The following is a 19,736-nucleotide window of genomic DNA, read 5'->3' as shown; positions in this document are numbered from 1 at the left end:
ATCACTGCAGTTGCTAAGTTAGTAACCCGGTTGTTAAGTGAATCTGGCTCCCCCATTGACCTCACTTGTCAGAAGGTCGCAGAAGGGGATGATGTGACCCAGGGACACTGCAAACCGTCATAAATATGAACCAGTTGCCAAGTGTCTATACTTTGATCACATGATCGTGTGGATGCTGCCAAGGTTGTAACTGTGAAAAACAGTCATGTCACATTTTTCAGTGTTGTTGTAACTTTGAACAGTCATTAAATGAACAGTTGTAAGTTGAGGATTATGTGTATACTCAGACATTACCTTAACAGCTTTTAAGTCCTTGGTTAGGACTTGAATTTGTTAATGACTTGACGATCTATACAGGGGTCTTCAAACTTGACAGCTTTAAGACTTGTGGACTTCAACTCCCAGAATTCCTCCTCCAGTCATGTTAGCTCAGGAATTCTGGGAGTTGAAGTCCACAAGTCTTAAAGCTGTCAAGTTTGAAGACCCTCTGATCTATCACAAAAGCCTCCTGAGTCAGTTTGCAGTTCTGGTGGGACACAAAATTACACTCTCTTCTTTCACATCTAGCTGAGTGAAACTGTGTGATAAGTTACAGCAATAATTTGGGGTAGATCAAGCAAAGAAGGGTTGTCTATATCGCAGTTCTTCAATATTGAATGTTAGTCTGCCCTTTTACAGAGGGAAAATTAAGGCACACTACCACAGTGTTTTGTCCAAGGTCCTAGAGTGAATGGGTAGACATGATCATTCATTCATTCATTCATTCATTCATTCATTCATTCATTCATTTATTACTTTCACAAATAACTTTCACAAAGGCAGAGAATATATCCACACCCCTTCCTCTTCCTCCTATTTTCCCCAGAACAACAGTCCTCTGAGGTGGGTTGGGCTGAGAGACAGTGACTGGCCCAAGGTCATCCAGCTGGCTCGCATGGCTAAGGTAGGACTTGAACTCACGGTCCCCTGTTTTCTAGCCTCAAGCTTTGATTTTGGCCACTAAACCAAATTGGCTCTCAATGCAGCCCTTGGGCAATCATATCTAGCATGGGCAGGGAGTCAGTCAGACTGGAGAATTCAAAGCAGTGATCCCAAATAGGTGAGGTCCCACTTAAGGAGAGAACAGGATTTTCTGGTTTGGTTCTTTTTTTAGTTTGTGGGGCTTTTTTGTGGGGAGAAGAGAGGGGTTTTTTAAAAAACAATGCTGTTAAGCCAATTTTGGAATAGACACTGTGTGTTTCCTTTTCAGAAGGCAGCAACTGCCCTGCAGTTTCTGGGGTCCCTTTCTTTTGAACAGCAAATAGCTGTTGAATGTGGGGACACAATGGCCAAATTTAAGCAGCTCCTTTGCTCAGCATTTTTGGGGAGGAAGGAAAGGAGATGGAAGGGTGGGAACAGCAATGGGGTCTTGTATCTTGAGTTCTCACATTCCTGTCCTTAAATTCTCACTGCAAACGTTTATGGAGATTCTCAACCATCCAGGTCACAGTTGTCCCAAAGGTGCTTTTCAAAAGGCATCTGGACTTTCTTGGACTTCTTTTTTTTACCTTGAAAACATACAGCTGTTCATCCAAGAAGCTTCTTCAGAACCTGACCACGTCCCTCCAAGAAGTGGTCTCTGGTGGCCCTCCAGATGCTTGGGTGCTGATGGAGTGTTGCAATCCCACCCCACCAAGGCCTGCCATGTCATCCGCCTGACTACGCTGCTTGCAATCATAGGTTAGCAATGTTTGGAGATCCAGAGAAATGCCCTTCTGTAGTTGCTTTACGTAAATACCCTGCTTTGTCCCCAGGGCTCAAGGCTCCTCTCAACAATTCCGAATTGCATAGCCCTTGTAAAAGACTAACCAGAAAAAACAACGCCCGCCAGTATAAATAGAACATCAGGAATGGAAAAGGGAAGGAAGGAAATGTGGTGTGGATAATCGGAGGGCACTCTTGAAAGTATTGGCCGAAGCTCAGTTTTGACCGCACTCTATAATTTGCTGGGGCAAGAGGTGGTTACGGTTACTGCTTCAGTAGGTTTTAGAAAGTGATTAAAGCTATTGAGGTAGGGTGAGAGAGAAGGTTTTAAAACCACTTGCTTCCTAGACATTTTAACCATCAGTTAATCCAGTTCGTGGCAATAGATATCCCAGGGGTTTTATTTTTAGCTTTTGGGCCCTAATGCACAAATCTGATTTTTAATTATTGTTTATAAGAAGAGTGGAAACTTTCCCTCCCTCTGTTTCCCACTTTTTCTGGGCACAAAGAACAGGTTACGTAACATTGTTTTAAAAAATACACCTTTGATCACACCTTGAAGTTACTTGTTCAGCTATCTGACTCTTTTTCTTTTCTTTTTCTCTCTCTCTCTCCCTTTCTATTTAATATTTTCCATGTTTCTAGACCACCCATGCCCCTCAATCATTTAGAAGTCAGAAATCTCTAATGCAGAGGTGTCTAACCTTGGCAACTTAAGACTTGTGAACCTTAAGCCCACAATCTAGCTGGGGAATTCTGGGAATTCGCAGGTCTTGAAGTTGTCAAGGTTGAGATTCCTCCTAATGCATCAAAAGTAGTGCAGGCACAACCAAGTTGGGATTCAGCCATATTCACAGGTTCCAGTCAGAAAGGATTCAGGAAATAATGGCAAAGGGAATTCAATGTTTTCTTTGTGGTCCTTCCCCTCTGCTTATGATACATGCCTTGTTTGCATCTTCTTGGCAGGTTAATCCCTGCCTTGATTTATTTACAAGTCCTTTTGCAGCCTTGCAGTTTCGTTTCCTTAGGTATGTAGTTAAGAATTTAGTCCATCGTGTCTTCAAAAAAAAAAAACACCTTAAACTTTGGACTGTCCTTAAACTTTGGGCTGCTCCAGACATAATGCCAGAGTTTCAGGCTGTTTGTCAAAGCAAAAGAGAACGAGAATGTCACTCTGCCTTAGATTTATTGGTCCAATCTGAGCCATTCCTTCTCATAGCTTTGGTTCCTTCTTCAGCAATATTTAGAGAACAATACCTGGATCACCTTAATGTGTTTCCTGAGACCATTATGATAAATAGCTTATAGAGGCTACTTAACTAGTTAAGAACATTAAGAACTAAAATGTTTTTAGCTCAACCAGAAGTTCTTATCTTCACCTACTCTTTGGGTGTTAATCCTGGGGATTAAAATGACTTTAAAAGTACAATGTGTATAAATGGATTATCTCTTGGCATTGAAATTTTGGGCAATTAAATGACAGACAAGGATGCTCAGTTCTTTCTTCTTTCTGTTCTTGCCTTCAATGACATTCCTGCTCTGGTTCTGACTGGGAGAGGTTAACATTATGTATGAAAGCCCATAGGCAATAGGTAGGTATGATGACTCTAAATCAGTGGTGGGATTCAATTTTTTTTACCACTTGCTATGTGGGTGTGGCTTGGTGGACGTGGCTTGGCAGGCATGACTTGGCGGGCGTGGCAGGGGAAGGATACTGCAAAAATCTCCATTCCCTCCCCACCCCACTAACCTGCTTTCCAGCTCCGTTCTCCTGTGCAGGGCAACCAAAGGAGACCCAGCCAATCAGCTGTGACCGAATGGGAGGCAGAGAATGGATGGGGGCGGGGCCAGTCAGAGGTGGGATTGGCCGGTTCTCCCAACTACTCAAAATTTCCACTACCGGTTCTCCAGAACTGGTCAGAACCTGCTGAATACCATCTCTGCTCTAAATAGTAACTGAATAGTCCACTATGTTAAATTAAAATAAGTGTGGCCCTTTATATTGTGTGAGTCCAGCCATAGGCTTGTTTCTGGGTTGAAAGACATATGATGAACGCTGATGAATTGTTCAGCTCCCTTTCAGGAAGGAGAAGGTATAAGGGAATTGAGTATAAGTGAATTAAGTGAGACTTAGGAGCTGGCATGCTTACAACGATGTTCTATGAGCCAAGAGAGCCAAACTAAAAAAATGGAACATATCTGTGCATACAATTAATACCAAATTGCATCAAATCACTTTATAAGATGGCTGCCTCCTTCTCCAGTTTATATCCTCCAGGCACCTAAAGGTCTGGTAATTCAATGCCAAATTGGTACTCAATCTGAGAAGGCTGCAGGATAGGAATCAGTTGATTGTACAGGTAGCCCTCGATTCATTTAGTGACCATTCAAAGTTACAACGGCACTGAAAAAAGTAACTTATGACCATTTTTCACACTGATGACCGTTGCAGCATCCCTATGGTTATATGATCAAAATTCAGGCGATTGGCAACTGACTCGTATTTATGACCGTTGCAGGGTCCCAGGGTCACGTGATCCCCTCTTGTGACCTTCTGACAAGCAAAGTCAATGGGGAAACCAGATTCATTTAACAACATGTGACTAACATAGCAGCTGCGTGTTTCACTTAACAAATGCGGCAAGGAAAGTCGTAAGATAGGGCAAAACTCACTTAACAAATTTTCACTTAGCAACAGAAATTTTGGGCTCAGTCTTGGTCATAAGTTGAGGAATACCTGTACAATCTATTGACAGGGCTCTTTTTAAGAGGACAGCTGTTCTTATAAGCTGTGATGCTGATAAGAATTCTTCAACAGAGAAGAAGTCATCTACAGCTAACAAATTAATTCAGTCTAGGCGCATCTTTAAATTGTCACTTCATGGTAGTGTAGATACCTGGACTTTTTTCTCTGTTTGCTTTCTTGCTTCTTCTCCATCTCCTGCTCTTAAATCACCTGGTGAAGAATTCAAGAGCATCTGAAAGCTTGCAGAGTAGGCCATTCCCAAGCTTATCAGTTTTAATTATTATTTTTTCTCAGATCCAAGTGGCTTTTTCAAACCAACGTGGTACAATTTGGAAAGTCCTTTCTACTCATCAACAAATGGTGTTGAACAGGCCTCACCCTACGCTTGATGCTGCAGCTAACCAAGCATGCCAAGCCCACATTTTTTCTGGTATGTTTTGTCTCATTTATGGATGTCTGGAGGTTGCTATTAAAATAGACCGCCTGTGGTACAGTATTCTACCAGTTAAAGTACCAGGATTGGAAGAAAGAATGCAGATGGTGGATAATCACAGGTTTGCTTCCATGTGGGCTATTTCCCCTAGCCACAAGGGGAGAACAGTAAACAAACTTGACTTAAAAAAAAAATCGAGGGAGGTTAGCAACCTGCAGATAACTCTACTGAAATAGGGCCAGGGCGTCCCATGTAATGCAATGAATGGCCGGGTGGCTGAGGAAACAAGAGAGGCAATTCTGTAGTAGAGCAATAACACCTGGTCTGAGGAAGACCTAATTCCATGCAGGAGGCCCACAACCTGGATGTATGTAACCCAAGTGTAGACTCTTTTGGTGAACACAATTAACTTCTCCATCTGCATGTGCTCATCTTTGTTCCGGCAAAGGATTAAGCTGTGGGGGGGGAAGCAGGGTTAAGGTGGCAGGTTTGCTGGAGATAATTTAAATTTTTAATCCCCTTTTATCTTCACCTGGCCAGGTGTCAGATGCCTCTGACTTCCTGCCCTTCAAAGGAAGAGCAGATTGCCCATGCTCATCAAGAAGATCTTTGCTCAGGTACAATCACTCCCAACCCCTGCTTTCCCCTCACCCCTTTCCCTCCGTTCACCAGGCAAGAGTCTGTGTACAGATTGAATGAGGAGATCTCGGCCATACAGACCTGCATTTATTGGCTAGGAGCAAACAAGACTCCAGACTTGTCTTTGATTAGGCCAAGTAAATCAGCAACTAACACCCAGGCAAAAGAGAGGGTGAGGTAGGGAAGCATAGACTATGTGCCTCTGCCGGCATCCTGGGTTCAGGAATTATGGTTGATAATTGAACCAGACTACTATGATATTCATTTAGCGTGTGGCATATTATACATGGACTAGCAATAGATGTCCTACTATGTATTTCAATAGCTACATACTAGCAACATATTGTGTGTATTTCAATTGCTACATGCTCGTTTTATATAAAACTAGTACGTAGCAATTGAAATAATTGATTAGGTGTCTTCCCTGGTGGCTGGCTGGACAAATCCCTGTAGTTTTCCTGGCAAGATTTTTGGGAAGGGGTTTTCCATTGCCTCCTTCCTAGGGCTGAGAGGGAAGGGCTGGCTGAAGGTCAGAGCTGGCACTGTGTCTGAAGCCAGAGTAGGCCTCCCAGCCTCCCAGTTTCTAACCTGATGCCTTAACCACTACACTAAAACTGCCTCTAAATAAGGCATACCAACTACTAAAATATTTGCAGTGCTAATCCTTACTAACACTGTGCCACAAGTTTGGCTAATTGAGCCAGACAGGCAGGTAGACAAGACAGGTGTGAAGGCAAAGACAGAAAATTTTTGAATCTAAAGGATCTTTTTTTTCCAAAAGGCAACTGGACTTCCTTTTTTGTTTTTTGTTTTTTAACTGAAGAAGCTTGTTGGATGAGAAACGAAATGTTTTCAAAGAAAATAAAAACAAAAACCAAGGAAGTGCAGTTGCCTTTGGGGGCAAAAAAGCATCTATGAATTGTCTACCATCTCAATAGCAATAACAACAGCACTTAGATTTATATACCACTTCACAGTGCTTTACAGCCCTCTCTAAGCAGTTTACAGAGTCAACCTATTGCCCCCAACAATCTGGGTCCTCATTTTACCGACCTTGGAAATGAAGGGGGGGATTAATTATGGAAAGCTTATAATTGTTCCCATAGAAGTATGATACTTAATTGAAAAGTAACGTGAAAAATCTTAAGACTTTAATGAATATTAATATTAATGATAGAATTGAATTGGAATGGAATGTTGTTTTAATTATATACATTTATAATTTTTTTTTAAAAGAATACTGTGTGTAGTTTAAGAATGTACCAAACAGAATCCGAATGGAAGCTATGTATTATATTGAGTGTTATAACTTTAGGGGAAAGATATAAAGGCGTCATACTCCAATCAGTAACTACAGGAGAAATTTTGTTTAATGAGAAAAGATAATAGACAATTGAAACAGGACAGACAAAAAATATAAATATAATGATTTGAATTGAGATGAAATAAATACAATAAAATTGAGGAAATTAAAAGAGGGGAGAAGCTATGTAGAAAATGTAAAATGTAATAAGATATGGAATAGAATATAAAAATGAGCATGAACCTGAAATTGTGTCTGCACGAAGAAATGTAACCCGGGATTATGCTGCTTTCAAAAAAGATGTTTTAATTGTGTTTCTTTTCTTTTTGTGAAAACTCAAATAAAATTTACAAAAAAAAATAAAAAATGAAAACATTGGCAATATTCACACAACAGGCTGATCCATGAATTTCTGCATTTGCAGGACACCGAAACTTACCGGATGGAGAGGGAAGCAGAACAACTCAAGCTTAAAGATGATCTCTTTTTGGGAGAGAGAGAGAAACCTGCCTTTCTTATTTGTATAAATTAACTCAGGGTGGCAATTCTCCTCGTTCTCCTAGTTTCCCCACAGCCAGCCCATCCGATGAGTTGAGCTGAGAAAGAGTGAGTGGCCCTAAGTCACCCAGGCAGCTTCCAGGCCGAAGGCAGGATGAGAACTCGGTTTCCTGGCTTCTATCCCGCCCTTGACTGCCTTGGATGGGAACCAGAGTTCCAGCAGTTCTGCGGAAGGCGGCCAGAAAGAAGGGCTGCGATGGTTGCCCCAGTCTGGCAGGCTACCTGGCCTTTCATTTCCTTTAGGTGGGGACAATGGGCATTATAGTCAGCACCCCCGGAGGAGGACGTTGGGTTGTGTCAAAGCTCCTTTCAGGGAAAAGGAGGAGTATTACCAAATGTAGCCACAGAGTGGAGTCGGCTAGCAAACGCCACTCATTGGCCCAGCCACTGGCGGGAGAAACAAATCCCCGTCAGTGGCTGAAGCTTTGGACAGCGACAGCTAAAGCTACAAAAGCCGCGACTGAGCGGGTTTTTTTTTGGTTAAACACCAATAAAAAGAGTTTTACCTGCTCCTGCCGCGTCCTGCCTCTTTTTCATTGAACCCTGGAGACGAAGGTGGGATTCTGAGCTGTGGAGAGAACAAAGGACACCTCGTGGGGATTCAGACGCCATTTTAGGCCACCGCAACGATCGGGACCCCGCCGACCAACGTGGCACACGGCCCGATGTCAATCCCCTACAAAGGGGAAATGGTCCTCATACATGGGCCAATTTGATATGCACCTGAACGTCAACGGACTCCAAGCAGCCCCCGATGAAAAGAAAAAAGTCTTATTCCTGACCTACTGTGACTCCCGAGATTTACGAAATGGCAGATGCCCTGGTATGGGAAGACCTGCTAAGCGTGTCCTGGGACGAACTCCAACGGGCACTCAAGGAACATTACACCCCCTCTACCTCCTACCTGGTCAGCCGACAGGAATTTTACGCGCGGAGCCAGAGAAAGGGGGAGACAATAAACACATTCATAGCCGAACTGCGGAAGATAGCAAAGAACGGCAGGTTCCCAGACACCGAAGAGATGCTCCGAGACCGAATCGTCCTGGGAATGAGGAAGCAAACGCTACAAAAGAGACTCTTGGCCGGGGAGGACGTCTCATTCAAGGAAGCCATCGATGAGGCGCGAGTGGCGGAGTAGTAGTAGGAGGAGGAGGCAGGGAATGTTTATTTGGGGGGCAAGTGGAACGTGTGTAGGAGGGATAGACGGATTAAAAACATGTTTAGTCCATTTGCAAACGGTGCTGTGGGTGCTTCATCACCGGAGGTAAGACGAGAGCAAGGCAGGGGGTTGGACTAGACGACCTCTCAAGGTCCCTCCCAGCTCTCTTCCCATGGAAGCGGCCACAGATCCTCCCGCTTGGCCCTTCTCCGCCTTTGGAAACGCTGGGCCGCCTCTCGGGCGCTCGTCTCCAGCCCCTCGCCCAGGTGGGGCAGCGAAGGAACCCCCCCCCCCCCCCCCCCCCCCCCCCCCACCACCCGAGCAGTTACTTGGGGGATCATAATATCATACTCAGCAAAAAGAAACAAAGAAAAATTTGCTCAACAAAATAAGCTACAGGAAACAATTAAGAAATTAGAGACTAAATTACAAAATACTCCACAAAACATTAAATTAAAAGAACTATTAACTTTAATCAAACACAAACTTAATCTAGCAGATCATGAAGAAATGGTGAAAATCTAAAAATAGCTAGACAAACTTTCTTTGAACAAGCTAATAAACTGGGAAGGTATAAGCTTAAGAGAGAGTGAAAAGAATCATCCGTCAACTACAAGATGAAAATGGAGAACACCATCATACAATAGAAAGAAAGAAAAAGATTGTATACCAATATTTTGAGAATTTGTATAAGAGAGACGAGGTAGATAAAGAACAGATAAGGAAATACTTGAGAGAAGAATGAGGCCTATAGATAGAGAAGATCTGAAGGAAAATTTAACTAAAGAGATAACGATAGTAGAATTAAATCAGGCAATTAGAAACCAGAAAAACAATAAAACACCAGGGCCAGATGGTCTCCCAGGGGAATTTTATAAAATAATGGAAGATCTACTAGATAGATGTTAAATGCTGCATACATGGAGGGATGCACTTATCTCGCTAAACCTGAAGGAGGGCACGGACACAACACAAATCCAAAATTATAGACCAATATCGTTATTTAACGTCAGCCATAAAATATTCACAACCATTATAGCAAACAGATTGAAGAGACTTTTGAATGAATACATCCACTCAGACCAAAGTGGATTTTTGCCAGGCAGACAAATTAGGAACAATCTGAGAACAGTAATAGATATTCTGGAATATTATGATGTCCACCCAGAGAAACAAGTATCACTTGTCTTTTTGGATGCTCAGAAAGCATTCGATAACCTGAACTGGCAATTCATGATACAGCAAATTTATATGAACTTAGGAACTAAATTCAAACACATAATAACAACAATATATTCCAATCAGAAGGCAAACTTAGGAACTTAGGAACGAAATTCAAACACATAATAACAACAATATATTCCAATCAGAAGGCAAACTTAGGAACTTAGGAACGAAATTCAAACACATAATAACAACAATATATTCCAATCAGAAGGCAAATATTATAGTGAATGGCAAAATTACCCAGAGCTTAGAAATAAAAAAAGGAGTTAGACAAGGTTGTCCTCTTTCTCCTCTGCTTCTTATATTATCACTCGAGATTCTTCTTAGATGAATCAGGCAAAAACCGGAAATAAAAGGACTAAAAGTCAAGATAGAAGAATACAAATTGCAAGCTTTTGCGGACAATATGGTCTTTTTTATTGCAGATCCAATAGAAACAGGAAAGGAGTTAATTAGTGAATTAGAAAGATATGGGGAAATGGCAGGTCTGAAAATTAATAGACAGAAAACAAAACTCCTGTCCAAAAATCTAACGGAATTGCAACAAATAGAATTAGAAAGAGTAACGGGATTACAGACAATAAAGAAAATTAAATATCTAGGTATATGGCTGACCGCACAATGTAAAACAATAAAAGAGAATAATTATGATACATTATTATACAAACAAAAAAATATTTGGAATTATGGGCTAAATTGCAATTATCTTTACTGGGAAGAGTAGCAACTATAAAAATGTCAATCTTACCCAAATGTTTGTATTTATTTCAAATGATCCCTATCAGACCAGAGAAATCCTTTTTTTAATGAACTCAATATAATTACGCAGGAATTTATTTGGTTAGGTAAATAACCTAAAATAAAAATAAAATCATTACAGGATGTAAAAAGCAGAGGAGGACTTGGTCTTCCAAATTGGGAGTTATATTACAGAGCAGCAGCACTAACCTGGACAAAAGAGTGGATCAACTTAACTAATAAAAGAACACGAAACCTGGAAGGCCATGACCTGCAAAGAGGATGGCATGCCTTTTTGTGGGAAACAGGAACTAAGAAACAACAGTATTTTCATAGACACTTACTTTGCATTGCTCACAACACTCTCCGGAGTCACACTGTGCCTCATGTTGCAGTTTACAAGTTGCTGCGTTGCAGCAGGCATCTTGACAATCCTGAAAACCAAAACATATCAAATGATGTCATAGACTTATTTTATCTAATTGGTCTATTCTGAAGAAGAAAACTGCCAAGGAAAATATATTTCTGCGATGTGTTCCCTCTTATGGGTTCATGCTAGCAAATGCACAAATGGTTTGTTATTGAAAATAGATCATGGCCTATCTGCATGAAACAGACTTATCTGATATTTCCTATGTGAAAAGAATAAAACAAACAAAAATATCCTCATCTCCCAGTTGTGAATCCCACATAACCTAAAGTCCCCATTCGTTATTCATGATGGATTTTCTGCTCTTCATGCCAGCCTTTGAGGTGGTCCAGAGAAGAAGCACTGACCATGAATATTAACACTACCTTTGTTGTAAGGTTACAGTAGCAGAATCTTTCAATATCTCTACCCCCTCATCTTTATGGACCAAGAGAGAGGGTGGGAGATGTTTGCCATGCACATTGCTCCTCTTGAGTTGTTTGCCATGCCCCATTCCTTCTGCAGGCTAATCTATTTCCTATATGACCATCGAGTAGACTTTCCCTCCTTCTTTTGTCTCTCAATGACATTCGTACAAACCATTACATGTTTATTTGACAATATAAAGAGAACACTTCACTAAATAACTGTTCTTATAAAAAGATTATTAGTGATTAGAGTATAGATAAAAGATTACTTCCGGTTGCAAGGCTTCGGCGGCGGCAGGAATCCACTTCTCTGCGGGTCCCTGTTGCGCTCGCTGCTGGAGTACCCCCGATCCAATTGGATTTAGGGGTTGTCGTTACCCCAAAAGGGTAAACGGAAGATAGAGGAGATCCGGGCAGGGGTCTGGGGACATCGCAACCCCTTTCCCCAGCCAGCTAGACTCCTTTTTCCAAAGGCGGTGGAGCGGCGGTAAGCAATGGCCGCCACAAAGAAATCTTCAACCGGCTAAGACTGTGCAGGAGGAAGAGTTTAAAAGAGAAAGTTTTTTGGCTGAACCGGGACATTAAGTTATATCTAAACACCCTGGAAACCTGACTTTTTGCACGATATATTGTTTCCAAAGGAGGCTGTCAAAGCGGCGAACGAAAGTGCTGAAAGGGAAAGTTCACTCTCCTTTCTTACGGAGAGAGCAAACGGACATTGAAAAACCTGCTTTTACATAAAAGGTAAAAATTAAAAGCTCTTTGTTGTAAGTGGGAAGGGAGAGGACAAAAAAAAATTAGGGGTTTTCAGTCAGGAAAAAGAGGTAAATCACCCATTTTTTTCCCGGAATACTAATGAGATACCAGTTCTTTATTCCCTTACAACCCAAATCCAAGGAACCACTGCATACATGCATGTACATAAACGGCACAAACCTATGCCATCCACAAACCAACCTCTTGGATGGCTCAAACCACTTAGAAAGCCAGATGATTTTTCAAGGATTCACATTTTTGAGAAATTTTTTCAAATGACTCTTGTTGATTAAAAAAAATCTTACCACAGGAGAGCCACAGTCACATTCTTCTCCCACCTCCACTAAGTAATTTCCACAAACTGGAGGTGTAACAATATCTGTACTCAAGGGTTTGTTGAGAATGCATTGTGGTCTGTCTCTAAGAAGATACCTCTGATGTTCCTGGATACTACAAGAGCTGAACTCAGAGAGAGGTTCAAAACTGTAGAGCTAACAAAGTGATTTGTGCAAAGTGCTAAGAGAAGTCTTTGTAGCCCTTGATCTAACACCCAGATTATGCTCCCTCAGTTTTAATTCCACCAACTTCAGCAGTGGGATTCTAGGGATTTGTTAATTTATGTTAATTGTACATCTGGTTCGACGAACCAGTAGTTCTGAAGACCAACTGGCCCTGCCCATGCACCTAGTTCTGGCTCCCAGGTGAGTGCAGGGAGGCTTGCAAGGCCAACAATGGGACGCAGGAGGGTGCAGGGGCGGGGGGTATCAGAATAATAGAATAACACTTAGAAGGGACTTTGGGGGAGACCCTATACCATTTCAGAGAAATGGCTGTCCAGTCTTTTCTTAAAAATCTCCAGTGTTGAAGCACCTAGAAGTTCTTAGTTTGCTTCTCTCTTTGTCCAGTCTTCATCCATTGCTTCTTGTTTTGCTTTCTGCTTCTTTGGAAAATACATTGCCCCCCCTTCTTTCTGACAGACTCTTTAAAACCTGTTGCCTATCATCCTCTTGGGCAAAGAATGTGAGCCATTTCCTCCTTTCAGTGGTCCATGAAAGTACATCTATAGTCAATATAATAAAGTCAAAAAAAGGTGAACAATATTTGTATAGAACTATAGATAAGTTGAGGAATGGCTGGGAGGGGAGGGACCAGGCAAGGCACCTCTTGATGTGAATGACATTGAGTTGGTCATGCCCACCCAGTCACATGACCACCAAGCCACGCCCAGCCAGTCATGTGACCACCAGGCCACGACAGCCAGCAAGCCACTCCAAGCCAGTCACATGGCCAGCAAGCCACACCCACAAATTAAGCCATGCCCACAGAACTGGCTGGTAAGACATTTGAATCCCACCCCGACCAACTTTCTTTTCTTTTTTAACAAAATAAATTTGCAATGGGAACTCCATGTGATATTAGTTGATTGAGCTACTTCTTGTGTTTGAGTGGGCTGCCTTTCATTTTCATTTTTAGTCAGCCTCTCTGTGGAAGGACAATAATATCACTGAAGGGAAAACAGTGGAATTATGTTTTTCTTTTCCTCATTTGTAGGGATAGTAGTTTTTATAGCAATGAATACTTTGAGGCAGGGGTGGAATTCTACCAGTTCACACCGCTTCTATGGTACCAGTTGTTAACATCACCGGTAGTTCTAAGAACTGGTAAAACTGACCCCAGGCTGGCCCCACCCCTCTCTGCTGCTCCTATGGGCCAAATCCAGGCTTTTTTACTGCACATGCATGACATTTTTTGTGCATGCCTGAAAATCCTTGCCTCATTTTCCCCTGCCCTCCCCTCCCTTCACTGGCTTTCGCCTCCGCCCCATCCGCCACTCCTATGTGTGTGTGTGTGAGAGAGAGAGGGGGATCTCCTCCACCTTGTGCCTGTCCTGGGCTTCCTCCCACCTGGCCGCCAGCTTGATAGGAGGAGAGGGAAAGGGAGGCTGGGGTTTCCCATAGCTGTGCCACCACCATTGCCCGCCCCCCCACCGCTGCCACCGCTGCCACCCATGTGCTCTGAAAGGGAGGGCGGATGGATGTTCCGGGGCTGCTGCTTTCTTCATTGTCCTGCCATTCGCTACTCTGGAGTTCTTCCCAGACCAGGTGTGTGTGTGTGTGTGTCTGTGTGTGTGTGTGTGTGTGTGTGTGTGTGTGTGTGTGTCTGTGTGTGACAAGAGAGAGTTTGGTGTGTGTTGTGAGATAAAGACAGGAAGGAAGGAAGGAAGGAAGGAAAAGAAAGACGAACGGAGAGAATGAGAGAGAGAAAAAGAAAGACGAAGGGAGAGAGGAAAAGAAAGAAAGAGCAGAAAGAAAAAGGGAGAGAGAAAGGAAGTGAAAGGAAGGAAAGGGTGGAAGGAAGGGGCAGAAAAAAAGAAAGAAAGAGGGAGAGATGGAGGGGAGATAAAGAAAGAAAGAGAGAGGGGGAAAGAGAGGGAGAGGGAGAAAGAGAGAGAGAGAGAGAAAGAGAGAGAGAAAGAGAGGGAAAGAGAATCCCACCCCTGAATACTTCTGCACGGATTGTTTTTAATTTAAAAAAGTTAAAATGTTGTGGAGCAAGTCATCAGCCCTTAGCATCATCCACAAGGAAAGCCTCTGGGTACTATTTCAGTCACATAAGTGTTTGTAGGAAAAACAAAATAAAATGTATAGCTGCAATTCAGAACTTTCTTTGGAAATATTTCTGTTTTGTCTAACAAAACAAAAGGGGATGGAAGAAGGTTAATGATAGGCAAACAGGACAATTTGGTACAATGCTAGCAGTTTGGATTCTGTAGATATTTTGTGACTCCCACCCACCTAGCCATTGTAGTACAAATTGTAGTGACAGAAGATATTGTGCAGTTGCATAAGTCACAGGGTTTGTGTCAGGATGTTTTAATTCTTTTTTTTTTAAACAAATTTTATTAGTTTTTAAAGACAAACAAAACATAAACCTTGTACACATTAAACCTCTTTCCCTTGTAAATTTTTACAAGGCAGATAATACAATATTTTATACAGTGTAATTTTAATATATCCCATTTCTACTTAAATATCTTTTAACACTCTCATTTCTTCTCTTTAAATTTAATCATCCTACTCATATTTCCCTCTGTCTTGTTTGCAATTATTCTCCTCCCGCTTTCCTCCAAGGTTTTATTGAATCTCACGTAGACATAGACACACAAAACACATAAAGTAAAACTTCTTTTTCAAAAAAGTAGCTTGGCCCCAGATTACCACTCTTTGTATGGACTTCAATTAAATTCATATTCATCTTATATGCCATTACCTATCTTAATTACCATTCTGTAACTTCTTTATAACTTCTCCCCGCTTTCCACTCTTCTTAATTCTATTTTGTTTATTAACTTAATTTAAATCATTATATTTCTATCCTTTGTCCATTGTTTTCCAATTGTCTATTTATCTCATTCCCCATAATAAAATAAAAGAATTTCTCCTGAAATCACAAATCAAAGTATGATGCCTTTCCATCGCACCTCTAAATTAACATTTAAGGTAACTCCAAATTCCCTATCTGATTCTGCTTAGTACATACTACTTACAAAAAGAAAATAGTGAATCCATAACATAATTAAATATATCATTAAACATTAAATCTCATAACATTCCAATTATCTATTTCAAAAACAAGTATTACAATAATATATTCATACTAACATCCACACAATAGTCAATTAAAATCTATATTTAAACTAAGTATTTTAAACCTTCCTTTTAATATTTTATTAAATCTTAAATTCTACCATTATTAAACCTTTAATATTTTAGTCTTTACTCAAATCATATAAAATTATAATTTTCTATTTCTAATACAAATACTACAATACTATCTTATGTACCTTGCAGAATCCTTTTAAAACAAAATTATATTACCCTTTATCCCTAAAAAACATTTCTTTTTCACATCTTGTTTCATACCCTCGTGGCCTTTCCCCCCTTCTTCCTCCTGTCTTATCCCATCTGATCTTTTTACCCCCTTAACTTCCCCTCTCTGTTGTATTTCTCTTTCCTTTTGCTTTCTAGCCTTGTATTTATTTTGCATCTTATTTTTCTCTTTCTTAGATATTTTTTTAAGTCTTATATCCTTTTTCCCCCTTTCTTTCTCCTTCCTTTCTTAAGCACCTCTATGGGTTCATTAAAGATGGCTTCTTCTTCTTCTCCTTCTTCCATCAGTTGTTGTATTTGCTGATAAGTAGCAAGCACCATTTCTAAAAAGCAAAAAATTTCTCCCACATCGTCTTTCTTTATTTTGCCATCTTCCTCTCTCAGTTCATCAGCAGATAAAGTCATTGTAAATCCTCTTCTTCTTCTTCTTAAAACAGCCAATGATATTTCCAAGCTTAAAGCAAATCCCAAAGTCCCAAAGTCATGAAACAATCCAAACAAAGCACAAAGTTCTTCCCTTCTTCCTGAGTTAAAATCAGTTGCAAAGGGAGAAAAAAAAAAACCAGTCTGTATTTTAAATTCTTATTATAGTAACTTCCAATCTCTAAAATCTTCCAGGCATCTCCTTCAACAAAATCTTAGTATAAATTTTCCTTTTGTCCTCTCCCTTCCCATTTATAACAAGAAGCTTTAAATTTTTACCTTTTATAGAATAGTAGTATTTTCAGCATTCATTTGTTAATTCCATGTGGAAGGAGAGTAAACTTTCACTTGAAACACTTTCACTCGCCGCTTGCAAATCTCTTCTGGAAACAAAGTATCTTTCAAACAAAAAACCAAATCTTAGATTTCAAGGTATCTTCTAGTCCCAGTTCAGTCAAAAAAAACTTTCGCTTCAAAAATTTCTCCTTCTTCCTCCAGCACGATCTTGTCCGGTTGCTGGCTTCTTTGTGGCGGCCATTGCTGACCGCCGCTGGACCGACTTGAGAAAAGGAGGTTATGCCAGGTGGGGAAGGGGTCTGCGAACACCCCAACCCCCTGTCCGGATCCTCCCTGTCTTCGGTTGCCTCTACGGGGCAACCTTATCCTCCAGACCCGTCTGGGTCGGAGGAACCAAGAACGGCTAGCGCGGTGGGGATCGCAGAGATCGCGAAACCCCGCCGCCTCTGAAGCCTGGCGAAACCGGAACCCATGATGTTTTAATTCTTGTTTCATCACTTGCCGCATCCCCTAGTTGCTTATGCTTATCCCTGCCATTTATGAAATATTTATGAGATGTTCCATAGCTTTGCCTGCTCTGACATAGATAAATATGTATTATTTTTGGAGTAAGGATAGGATAAATGAAATGTAAATTTGGAAGGAACTCCATTTAATATGCAAGAGTTTATTTCTGAAGGTAATGTTAGCCTATAAGAATGATATTACAAGGTACCCTGACTTGAAAAAGACTATAGTGATTTTAGCATACTCTTAAAAATATAAGTACTGGTTTATATGACGCTACAGAAAAAATCTAGGATTATAATATAATAAATTATAATCAATAATGTGTTTGATCTTTTAGAGTAGTGATAATCAACCTGTGATAACTCTACATGTTACTCCCAGTGCCCCTCACCAATAGTCTGGTGTCCTGGTATCCGGGCAATTACAGTTTAGTAACATATGAATGCCACAGGATTCCTCTTGTATTATTTTATGGTGGTGTTTTATTCAAACTGCTAGATTAAAATGGTCATATAAGAATTGGAGAAAGAAAAGTATGCTTTTCTTTTAAAGGCTGAGTTGTTGCAGAGGTCAGTATCCTGTTCATGGAATTCTTTGCTAAGTGCAACATTCCTAGCATTCCTAAAGTTACTCTTTATATTCGGCTCTACTTTTAAGCAGAGAGAAACCTTCCTTAGGACTGAAGCAGTGCAGACTCAGCTAGCCGATGGCAGGAACACAGATCTCTAAGTGAATCTGTGATTCTGTGAGCAACTCAATCTGCCTTTCTGCTTTGCCTGATTTTGGGTAAAAGTTATAATTTATAATATTTACATACAAGCCAGGCCCAGCCAGTCACATGGCCACCTGCCTGCGCCTCACCCTGCCCTCCCCTAGCTCCTCGTAGCTGCCTGGGCCTCGCTCTGCCCTCCCCAGGACTTGGAAACTGGCAAAAAGCACTTGCTAAGCAACTGGTCACTAAGCAAGGACCTGGTCATTAAGTGAGGGCCACTTACATTTGGTTTGCCAGTCACATGGCCATGCCCACCCCAGTCACATGACCACCTAGCCACGCCCAGTCAGCAAGCCACTCCTACCCTAATCACATGACCACCAAGCCACACCCACAAATTAGACCACACCCACAGAACCGGTTGTTAAGAAATTTGAATCCCACTCCTGGTTTGAGGCAAATAGAGAGCTAATTATGCTAACTCTCTTTTTGCCTGAAAGTATTCATTGTTGATTTCTTTCATTGAAAAGGTCATAATATCAGTGATGTGCCACTGACCTCCAAAACTGCATACTTCAATAGATGCAAACATGGTATCATAGCCCACCCAAGCACCTTCCTAATGTTAATACAAATCACTAGGAATGTAATCATTGGCCCTCAAGTTAGGGGCTGAAAACAAGAACACAAAGACAATCTGCTGGTGGCCATTCAATAGACAAGATGGTCTTCTTTCAAGGTCAAGGTTGCACCAGACTCATTTGGTGGTGTTAATTCAGCAACATTGTTTTCTAGGCAAGGTCTTCTGTACAAAACAGCATAAAGTGTCTAGAAGTGTTAAAGTAACCATGATGGCAGGAATCTTTCAGGAAGTACAGGAAAGGCTACATAGCATTCTCCATACTTCCTGACCTCATTGCCATTGCATGAAATATGAGACAATGAAAGTTCTAGGGGTTTAGCAGAAGAAACTAGAAATCCATAGGTGGCATGCTCACTGAAGCTACACAAAATTCTTACACAAAAGTTATGGGGAGTTTTGCCATAGACAATTGCTGAGAAGATTCCTTCAATTTGTTCTGTTTCCTTTTTCCTTTCCTTTTTCTCTCTTGATGAAGTAAAGCCTAAACATGTACCCAGAACAAAATATTGGTAGTCCTTGACTTGCTACCACAGAATTTCCATTGCCAAGCAAGCCAGTTGTTAAGTGAGTCATGCTCAGTTTTACAACCATTTTTGCCACTCTGTTAAGTGAATCACACAGTCATTAAGGGTCTCCAGCTTGCTCCATTGGCTTTGCATAGGGGAAGACAGCTGGGAAAGTCACAAATGATGATTACATGAACGCAGGATGCTGCAACCATCATAGATACATGCTGGTGCCGCCAACTGCCCAAAGTTTGATTCTGTGACTGAAGGGAGGCTGCGATGGTTGTAACTGTGAGGACCAGCCATAAGCCACAGTTTTCAGTGCCATCGTAACTTCAAATAGTTGCTAAACAAATGCTTGCAAGTCAATGACTACTTGTACATTGCTACCGATTGATTTCAGAAGACTGCAATATATGGCAGAGACATAACGTATCTTCTATGTTGCAAGGGGCGAGGCAGGAAAACCCCACGGACACTAATCTATCTTGTTCTTCCTGCTGTTGCATGGTTCAGAATAATCCCCTCCCCCATTCTGCTTCCCATTTTAGGGATGTCTTTAACGTCTAACCTGATTTCCTCTTTTATCCATCACAGATATTCATATTTGGTTTCT

At 41.2% G+C, this 19,736-nt stretch overlaps 1 protein-coding gene and 1 long non-coding RNA gene across 4 annotated transcripts in view; one reads left to right on the top strand and one right to left on the bottom strand.

Moving 5' to 3' along the window:
* Positions 1 to 19,736, bottom strand: part of LOC113414504 (zinc metalloproteinase-disintegrin-like MTP9) — a 132,574-nt gene that overhangs the window by 110,795 nt on the left and 2,043 nt on the right. The window contains exon 3 of one of the 3 annotated variants that reach the window (XM_087969933.1): positions 12,445 to 12,622. The exons of 1 other annotated variant lie outside the window; for it this stretch is intronic. In XM_087969933.1, coding sequence (XP_087826059.1) covers positions 12,445 to 12,622 — 178 coding nt within the window. Of the gene's footprint in view, positions 1 to 12,444; positions 12,623 to 18,991; positions 19,290 to 19,736 lie in introns of those variants that run through there. One more of the 3 variants, XM_087969932.1, reaches the window with a different exon arrangement.
* Positions 14,138 to 19,736, top strand: part of LOC148130021 (uncharacterized) — a 49,705-nt gene continuing 44,106 nt past the window's right edge. Inside the window, exon 1 of the long non-coding RNA XR_015750345.1 lies at positions 14,138 to 14,293. This is a non-coding gene — a long non-coding RNA (uncharacterized LOC148130021). The remainder of the gene's footprint in view (positions 14,294 to 19,736) is intronic.

This window comes from Notechis scutatus, chromosome 7 (genome assembly GCF_049901735.1).
Source record: "Notechis scutatus isolate UNSWTSFEM ecotype Mainland chromosome 7, rNotScu1.2, whole genome shotgun sequence".
NCBI classification, from domain to species: domain Eukaryota; kingdom Metazoa; phylum Chordata; class Lepidosauria; order Squamata; family Elapidae; genus Notechis; species Notechis scutatus.
This window is presented reverse-complemented; position numbering and strand designations above follow the sequence as displayed.